At 38.2% G+C, this 10660-nt stretch overlaps 1 protein-coding gene across 1 annotated transcript in view; it reads right to left on the reverse strand.

The window, feature by feature from the left end:
- Positions 1 to 10660, reverse strand: part of ASPG (asparaginase) — a 79539-nt gene that overhangs the window by 14665 nt on the left and 54214 nt on the right. The window contains exons 11-12 of the mRNA XM_006116900.5: positions 6841 to 6936; positions 4914 to 5077 (exon numbers count right to left, since the gene is read on the reverse strand). Of these exons, the coding sequence (XP_006116962.2) occupies positions 4914 to 5077; positions 6841 to 6936 (260 nt within the window). The remainder of the gene's footprint in view (positions 1 to 4913; positions 5078 to 6840; positions 6937 to 10660) is intronic.

Here is a 10660-nt window from a genome sequence, read left to right on the forward strand (position 1 = left end):
CATAATTGTATTTCAAAGTTTTCAAAATGTTGTCTTTTCAAAAATTAAATTAAGTTACTTAGCTGAAATTTAGCATTTAAATCATGCGGCCAGTTTTTTGCTCAGAGTGAAACTGAAACTGCTGCAAAGTTAAGCACGATCAGTTACTGCAACTGCACATATTGTAAGTTGGTTTAGTTATCTTAAATATTTCATCAGTAGAGTCCCTTGAGACATAGGTGGTGGTCAGTAAGAGTCTGCTGGAGACAGCAGGTAAGAGCTAGTACTGTATTTACTTTCTTTTACACAACCCAACTCATAACAGTATGATTTAAGATATATCAAACATTTTAGTACTCATCTGAAAAATGAAACTGATAAGAGATTATAGCAGAAAAGCTCTTATGTTTACCCACACACTTGTATTTTGTACTGGGCTACACACAAACCACTCTGGAATCTGTTTCCTTGGTGGGGCCTGTCCTGGAGAACTCAGCATTTCTAACAAGTCTAAAAAAAATCTTTGCTCCATTGTGGCATTTCTTGACACATTATATAAATATACAGATCAGAGTTCATAGGTTTGGGAGGAGGAGAAAAGTGTGTGGGCAAGACTTTCTTTTTTTAAAATAAACTGAAATTAAGTAAAAACCTCCATGGTTTTGAGATTACTGTTCTTATTTCTACATCTCATCTAGTAGATGCAGTTTGGAGATCTTCTAGAGGTGAGAAAATGGTGCAGCTCTTCTGCCCCACAGATGACCTGAGATCCATATAGAAATCCTTCCAATCTCAGGGCCTCTTTGGAGAGCCAGACCTTCTCTACTAATCTCCATGGCTCCTTACTCTAACTGGTAACACAACACAACTCAAGAACCAGGTACTCCTTGCTTTTCAATCATGTCTGGACCGCAAAACCACACTTCTCATTCTATGTGGAAATGTGAAGGTGCAGGTCAGAATTAACTTGTGTGGGTTTTTCCCACACACATTTGCCAGTAGAGAGTAGATCCCCAAAAGCCATAAATGGGCTCTTGCTACTTCCCTTCCTCTGACAGTTTTTTGGCCATTTGTATGGGTTCTCTTCACCTGCAGTGTCCTCCTCTATGACAAAAATCAAGAAGAATAATCTGGCCTAGATCTTTTGGGATCCCTAAACACCAGTGCATATCATGGTCATCATTAAAAAGTCAATATTCACCACAGGTGAGTTAGAGTTATACTGCAAGAACTTCTGAACATACTTCACTTTTTGTGAGTACACAAAATTAAGCACATGTGTAAGAGTTTGCAGGCTGAGGGCCTTGGGCTGTATTTCCCACCAGTCATTGAAAGAAATGCAGGTATAATGTACGTTTTAAACTTGATTAGTTTCATTCTTTCTGATCCTTGCTTCTCTTGCAGCTATAAACAGGATTGGCTCAGTTTTTCCCATTCAACTTTCACAATGTTGAATCACTACACATTTCAAACTCAGAAATATTGTATAATGTCAGACAGACTTCAATGTGATTTTAAAGAGTCGGTATGATGCTTAGATTCTCCTCCATCCTCAAGGTACTAAAATAATGTAAACATAACCTTGCAGATTTCAAGTATTACAATGCATGTTTTTGGGGGAAATGATTTTACCAACAAGAATCTCTGATGTTCTCATATAAGTGTGCAATACACACTGTATACAACTTTTTATTTGCAGCTACTTCAGGCCTTAAGCTCCAAGCAAAAGGAAAAAGTTATAATAGATTTAAAAAATATATGAAATTTTTATTTGAGATACCAGTTTCATGCTTAGACAAGTTTTATTTTATAAAAGTATTTATTTTACATTTTGAAAATGAGCAGCATTCTATTAAGGCACTGGGAAGTGGCAGTTAAATGAATGTTGCAAACTGATAAGTCCAAACAACTGACCTAATCAACAGGTGACTCCTGTGAATGAGACATTGTCTGATATGAACTATATGAAAGAGAATGTATATACACACAGTAATAAAAAGGTTGAATATATACATTAAGGGATAGAAAATGGGCATGCAGCAATTGATATAGTTTTAAAAAGAATTCCATATTTTAACAGCAATGAAAATATCAATTTCAATTTTTAAAAATTAAGTAAAGCTTTAAAAGTTAAACATGAGGTCACTGTTGACATAGGCCATTTTGATTGCCTACAGGTTGACAGTGCTCTGTTAATATGCTTTTGCAAAGAAACATACATTGGGAACTTTTATACTAATGAATAGGTCAGAGAGAAATCACCAGTTATTTTTTCTGATTTGCATGTTTGCTTAAAAATACTAAATCGCTGAGAGACGTGGCACACACATTTTAAAAAGCTTTTGAGAGATAGACATGGTGTAGAATAAAACAGTGATTACATTCCAGTTCAACTAAATATTAAGTTTCAGAAAATGGAATTTAGCAATGCAAATTTCTGTGAAGTTAAGACAATTTCTTAGATTTTTTTTAAAAGCACAGTTTTATATTTTGCAATTCTGACCATGATTTAAAGCACAGAATATTTATTAATATTAATTTTTAAGATAGCTAGCACCCTCCACCCCCTTGCTTAATATAAAATGCAAAAGTTCAACATCAATATTGTTCCTCTTCACCTTCCACAGGCAGTCATTTTATTAATGTAATTCAAATATATTATGTTGTGATCATGCCTTTTAAGTACATAATTCCATCCACCCTCATCTACAGTACAAGTAAATTAGCTCTGCAATATTTCTAATGTCCAGAGACACTTGAGCTTCAGTATAAAGATCAATATCTTAGCACTCCATGCCTAAGATTATTGTTACAGTCACATGGCTTTTTTTTTTTTTTTTTTTTTTTTTTAAGTTTTTCTTCTCATTCTGGAAGGGCACAAACAAACAAAAACTAAAAATAGTTCAGATTCATTTTCATTTTACCACTCCTCAATTCAGAATGGGTTTGCATACAGATTTAAAGAACTAAAGAGACATATTAAGAGTTACATATAGGAGTGGCAATGAAAAGGAATCCAACAACAAACTCATGTGAAATTCCTCAGGCAGTAGTTGGGTGTGGTAAAAAAACTGCAGGTATCTGATTTGCAGGAACATCTACTGGTGATGTAGTGCTCTCTCACAGTGGACTAGGGCCACCACCTCTGTTCAATTGCAGGTTTGTTTTATTTGCTTTTAGTTGTTTCTTGTTATTGTGCGTGTAGGGGTGAGTGTGTTATAATTTTTATAAATATGTCTTCTCATAAAAGGCTTGGATAGTTCTAAGATAATGACAGTAACAACTATAAAGATATAGGGGGCACGCAATGGTTTAGCAGTAGCACAATGTGCAGACATCTGGAGCTCTAAGGATACTGGGTTAGCAGAAACTGGGATCATTTCTAAGCCAGATTCCCAGCTCCTGTAGAGAGGATATACCTTAAACCTTTATGCAGAGATTTCTTTGATTCTTACAGAAACAGAACAGTCAGGCTACATCTAGAATCTAGTATACCGAAATAGCTATTCTGCATCTTTAAACATGCCCATTATTTTGAAATAACGAGCATGCTATTCCAGCATCCCTGTAATCCTCATTCCATGAGAGTTAAGGGATGTTTCTGAATAGTGCTATTTTGAAATTTGGTGCTGTGTAGACAGTGCCAGATTTCGAAATAAGCCATTTTGAAATTTCCTCAACAAAAGCTGTGCAACTTGAGACTACACAGGGAACTAGAACCAGTCCTCACAGACAGCTCAATCTGCCAATATTCGAAAGCTTTAACAGAATCATTTGGAGAAAAAGACCAAGACATGCACTAGACTTGAGGGGCTTTTTGAAGGCATAGAGTGAAAAAGGATACATATTTTGTTAAATAAAAAATATGCACCATCCCGTGTACCGTGGAAACACTCTCAGAAACGCTTTAACTGGCTGCTCTGGTTTGTTTATGTACCAGTGCCTCAGGCACAGAGCCTAGCAGCTCCTATTGGCTCTGTTTCATCCTTTGCAGCCAAAGGGAGCCACGGGAAGCGGTGTGGGCCAGGCAACCACTTCCCGTGGCTCCCTTTGGCTGCAAAGGATGAAACAGAGCCAATAGGAGCCGCGAGGCTCCGTGGCTGCAAAGCCAGTAAATAAACAAACCAGGGTGGCCAATTAATGTTTCTGAAAGTGTTTCCATGGTACACTGTCGGAAACACTGACCTAGGAGACCAGCTTCATGGATTATTGCCAACCTGGAGAGAGAGAGAATCACTGATGGAAGCAGCCAGCACATACTTATTGCGTAAACTGATAAATGTGTGGAGTATGTTGGAGAGAAATCAGAGAAATGGTGACCCAGAAATAAAGGCTGGGTCCAAAACATTTCAGCCTACTGCAGTAGCTTGTTCTATTTTAAAACACTCTGTTCCTGATGAGGAAGGGAAGGTACAAAGAGACATCCCTTCTCCCCCCTTACTCTAGTTCCTGAACTCTTCCTTCTGCAAAATCAAAATGAATAAGTCAAACTTGACAGACACATTTCTTTTATGAAAAAATCTCAGCACAAATAATTAAGTCCTGGAGCAGGGGTCAGGGCTAAAATAAATAAATAAATAAAGTTTCTTAGCTCTGTTATTTGGCAACAGCAAGACTCTTTTCTTAGGTACAATGGCCAAAATATCCTAAACCTGTTGTGTCCAACACACTAGCTACTAGCCATATGTGGCTATTTGGCTGGTTGAGTGTGGCTAGCTGGCTTGAACAATGTGGCTATTTGGCTGAGTGTGGCTACTGTTGGTTGGACACCATGGTCCTAACCCATCAACTACAGAATTTGCTGTCACAGATTTTATCACTGCTTTCCACTATTGCAGACTGGTGACCAAAACCAACTAACTGAAAGTGACATTAACTTGAAATGAGACAGAGTTAGCTCTCTCAAATCTTTGTGTAAAATGTATTTTTAATACCTGAATTTGACGGCATACATCAGTGGAGTAGCACCAAACATGTCTTTAGCATGAACAGATGCTCCATATGTCAGTAAATACTCAATTAGTTTCAAATTTCCTTCACTTGATGCAATATGAAGTGGAGTTCGACCATCATAATCTTCACAGCTCAAGTTTCCACCCTGCAACATAAATACACCAACTGCTAAGGAAAGAGATAATGGTAGTACAATGGAAACTGGTTGATTCAGGGAGCTCAGTCATTCCCACATTACAATCTGTATCCAATCAACAAAAATCATTAAACATGGGACATTTTCTCAAAAGCTCATATGAAACTAATTGGTTAATCAAGTTTTTAATGATGTCCAGTAGTCACTGGTACACATGTATACTTTGATGTGCACAGGCCTGTGGATGTAACAAACTTTGTATTTTAAGGCCATCCTTGGCACCTCCTTACTCTAACGATTAAGAAGTTACTTGGTAAATTCTCGAGTTCCAATACTTTGAACAGTCTGTGGGTGGGAAAATACGGGTCCAGGTGCCACACCACGTCTCCCACGATACCTGACCATACCTACAGGATGCCTGACCACACTGAAAGAATATTCAAATCTAAGAATGTGCACCACACAGACACAAATATGCATGTATATGTTAAAAAACAAACAGAAAGAGAATGCAAGAACAGCAAGGAAAAAATTATTTCACATGCTCAGCATATGATTCTCCACCTATTATAAGTTTTATTATCCAACAAAATGTTTCCAACATGGCAGAATACAAATCTTCATTGAAGACTACCTTACAGAGAAGGCAGTCATGCAAAGGTAGAATTGGTTTGATCTACCAATTACCAGATTTACACTAAAGGTTAATTTTTTTTGCAAATGCTGAAGAAAACTGATCACACATTTTGAGATACAGGTCTTAAAATTTCAACTTGGAGCAATTTTTTTTTAGTCTCAACATTTGTTAAACTTTCTAGCTCAACACATCTTATTATTCCCCTTTAAAACTTTTCACAATGCTGAGACAGGATTCTTATCCTAGCTATACACAGCTTTATTTAGCAACTGTGTTTATATGTAGCGCTAAGTATGCCACAGAATGGCATCCATCTGTTTTTTTTTCCTGCAAAGTACAAAGAAAATAGACCAAGCTGCTTCCTATATATCCAATTAAAAATTATCATAAGCAGCCACTCCACAAATAGAGTTACATTTCAGGATTTATTAAATCTACATAGGGAAACTAAATTCTTTTTTATGATCAGTCCTAAATGCTGCATGGTCATGTGAGTCAGGAGACTGGGGAATTGGAGCAGGCAAGGAATGGTAGTCAGAGGTTTGGTATGCTGTTGGGTGATGTTACCTGCAGGGAACTGGGAGCTCTGGAGAGCTCAAGACATGAACAGGCCAAAACAAGGTAGAAGAAGCCAGCAACACTGTAGAGCTCCTAAGCGTCACATTGCAGGGAGAGGGGGAGATGCTGGAGAAATTGGGGGCTAAATTCTCCTTTAGCCCAATCTTTTTATTTATTTTTTTAAAGAAAACCAAATAGACAAAACCATGCTTAAGCTCTACACAAACATGGGTATATGGATCTGAAAGGAAATTTATCATTAAAAAGAACTCTAAACATGCAAATGCATTCTACTCTCCTTAACTATTCATTTCCATACTTTTAAATATTTATCTTAGCTCATACCATCACAAGTGACAGGCTGAGAACAAGAACAACAAGTATATCACATGAAATAAAACCTCTTTGAAAAGACTAGACTCAAGTGCCAGTTAATAAATGTTTATGTCATCTCACCTTGACTGTAGTGTTACTACCAGACTCTATTATACAGACATATTGCTTGCATCCAATCTCTAGCAAATGCATTTTGTATTACACTCTAAATAAAATATTTTTAGATAGTTTAATATTTTACCATTTCTCTTATGGCTGCTAGTGCACCTATGTCACCTATTTTAGCTGCAGCACAGGCCAAAGAAGGAATTAATACATCTCTAATGGCTTCTAGCTCCTAAGAAACAAAAAACAAAATTAAAAGTTTTAGTATTATGCATATCTTTTTATTTACCATTTGTGTCCTTAGAACTATGGATATCTACATCAGAAGAACACTATTGCACCCACTTTTACTTGTAGAGTAACCAAATACAATAATTTAGAATATCAATTAATACAAAAAATCTTGTTCACATTCCTTGAGAAAAAAGAAGACATATACACACTTGGTTCATGAATCTCTATTCCTGTACAATTACTTGGACTTCTTTCACTTCTTAATCAAACTGGAATTAAGTTAAGAGGATTTCTGAACTATGCTATTTCAGACATACATGCTAATTACAGTTCAAATCCGCTAAATGACATCCCTGTATCTACACATGAATTTCTAAACAACAAAGCTACATCCTATTATGAAGATATGCTAACTTCAAACCAATATTATTTTTTTTGGAAATCATTTCTGGTCCGATTGACTTCAGTGGGACAAAGATTTGCCCAATATGCAACTGAAATGGTATATTTTTAAATATCTATTTGCCTGAACAATGAGTATGTCGGTTCTTCTAGAGCAAGTGGAAATTAAAAAAAAAAAAAAGCTCCTAAGAAACCATCTATAAAATCCAATAAATAAAAAAGCAATCAGAGTAATACATTAAATGTCTGATAATTGTATTATTACTAAACTTAACACTTTTTTTTTTACTAATGATAGATATCAGTTTCCTTAAGTCAGTATTGAGCTGGGATATTTGTAAGTCCTAAGTTGCTAGAATCAGCATGGTCAGACATTTAATAAGTATGGTACTCATTTAAACAACCTTTCTTGTTATTCACAAGCCCCATAGCTAAGTAGAATCTTGCAAAATATGGTACATCCCAATATGGAGAAGGTATGACCTTTTTGAACCACATTTGTTAAAGATTCTGAAATCCTAGGGACTGCTCTGATTGATTCACATACAAATTTATAATTTGTCTTTGTGTGGTGGCTGGTCAGACTGAAAGGTAAAATATATAAGTATGATCAACATACCATGGATCCTCTATCAGAACACTCATACTGATTCAACAGACCAAGGCCTTTATTGATCAACAACTATGGGTGTTTCCATTTTTGAGAGTCTATGTGAGACAATTTATAAAGGGGTCTCCATTTCAAAAGATCATCCAGGCTTTGAAAGTAAGTCCTGTATAGGGTATCTCAAATTCAGTACCTAAACATGGAAACAATCCCAGAATCTCTGGCCATTTTTGAGATTGTAAGTCAATGAACATACTATTAGAACAATATTGAACTCCATTTTAAAATATACATACAGCACCATTTACTAGTTTCTACTGAGGTTTCAAACCTAAGGCTGCAACATTTGCTTTGGGTCTGCTTTTTTTTCTTTCTTTCTTTTTTTTAAATCATTCTGCTGACAAATGCTTTTCATAGTGGAAGATTATACTACATAAACTCCAAAAATCTCAATCTGTGGGTATGTCTACACTACCCTCCTAGTTCGAACTAGGAGGGTAATGTAGGCATACCACACTTGCAAATGAAGCCCGGGATTTGAATTTCCTGGGCTTCATTTGCATAAACCGGGCGCCGCCATTTTTAAATCCCGGCTCATTCGAACCCCGTGCCGCGCGGCTACATGCGGCACGGACTAGGTAGTTCGGACTAGGCTTCCTAGTCCCAACTACCGTTACTCCTCATTCCACAAGGAGTAACGGTAGTTCAGACTAGGAAGCCTAGTCCGAACTACTTAGTCCATGCCGCGTGTAGCCGCGCGGCACGGGGTTCGAATGAGCCGGGATTTAAAAATGGCGGCACCCGGCTTATGCAAATGAAGCCCGGGAAATTCAAATCCCGGGCTTCATTTACAAGTGCGGTATGCCTACATTACCCTCCTAGTTCGAACTAGGAGGGTAGAGTAGACATACCCTGTGTTATTAAGCCAATTAATTTTTTGGTATGTGGACAAAATGAAGAAAAAAAAGCAGATACAAAATCTGGTTCAATCATGCCAAAACATTTTCTTGTCTTATAAAAATACCGTTTTGTGTCAACCAAAATGTTTTGCTTGACTCAAAATAATGTTCATCTTTCAGTTCTTTTTTTCCCTCTTCAAGTATTTTGTTTTGATTTGGCTGTTCTTCACCTTTTGCACTGGCCAAATTTGAAATTAAAAGGCCTTTTTTTTCCCTACTGAAAGTATTTATTAAATATGACCTGGATGTGGCAAACAGTTCATACTCACCCACATGCCATTTTCAGGGGGGAAAATAGTGTGTAGAAAAAATTTTGCCCATCTCTATTTACAACAAAAGGATTGAGTAGCAATATACTTCTGGTGCACTTAACTCATCATATACAGCCACCATGGCCTTTATTATATCAACATTAACGCACATTATGTTAGCTCTTATATTGGGGAAGGCAAAATATGGTCCACAAGCCGAATCCATCTCGCCAAACCTTCAGGTCCAGCCCAACACTCTCCTGCAGCCCAGCTGGACCCTCAGGCAGGCTTCGTGCCTGCTGTGCCCCTCAAAGTGGCTGGCTGCAGGCACCATGTATATCTCTGCACAGCACATGCCACTGGAGGGGAGGGCTTTGCATGCTGCCCCTATCCCCAGCACAATTTCACAGCTCCCACAAGTCAATGGGAGCCACCTGGTTTATGCTTATAGTCCTGTCAGCGTGCAAAGGGCGCCCCCCCCCCGGGGCATGCAATGCTTAGAGATGCACATGGCCCCATAGGCAGTTACTCTGAGCCATATTTTGCCTGCCCCAATATAAGATCTAGAATGATGTAATTATGCCTTGATGGCTGCCTGCAGAAGGTTAAGTGCACCAGAAGTTTATTGATACTCAACCCTTTTGTTGAAAATAGAGTTGGACAACATTTTTACAACACCCTTTCTTTTTTTTTCCTGAAAATGACATTTGGGTGGGCATGTAACTATCTGCTGCTGGCAACCCCAAGGTCACAATTTATACCCTTACACTCACTCCTGCATCTCTGCCCCTGGTCAAAATCTCTGCAGACCTTGCACCCCTCCAACACGCCTCCTCAAGATCAGAATCTTTCCTGCGCCCATACCCATTCCCAGACCCTGCACCCCAATACCCTGTCCCAGGTCAAAATGAATGCCCTCCTTCATCCAAACTCCCTCCTAAACCTCACGCTCCCTCCTGCACCCCAGTTTCATACTCCTATCTCCCTTCTGCACTTACCCTCCATCCCAGACCCCGTACCTCCTCCATTAGTATCACAGAAGAGAAAGGCCTTGACGACTTACAAAATTCTTGGCATGCCCTCCCATCAAAAATTATTGCTCACCCCATTTTATATGCACTGAAACACACTGCTGTTTCTTAGGGCTCTCCTCTCCCAGTTTTAACCTATCACTGTACTTAGTGGTATGGTTTAAGGTAAATACCTCCATCCACATGCATTGAGTTAACATGGTCAACATTACGCTTCAAGTTCTAAGGCTGCTTTTAGCCCTGGTAGACCAGGCTTTCTGTCCGTTAAGTTCCTGGTCTACATTCCTTCTGCTTGGACTACATGGGTCAGGGTTTACAAAAAGCAAGAAATATACACGTGTGTGGTTCCAGTCCACCTGCACCAACAATTTATTTATTGATCTGAGGTGTATGAGATTATAAGTGGTGTAGCTGTTCGACAACAAAGCATTTATGAGCCTCCCAACTGTTAACCAGGTCAAACAGAAGCAAC

Source organism: Pelodiscus sinensis, chromosome 5, assembly GCF_052426305.1.
Source record: "Pelodiscus sinensis isolate ZL-2025 chromosome 5, ASM5242630v1, whole genome shotgun sequence".
Classification (NCBI taxonomy): domain Eukaryota; kingdom Metazoa; phylum Chordata; order Testudines; family Trionychidae; genus Pelodiscus; species Pelodiscus sinensis.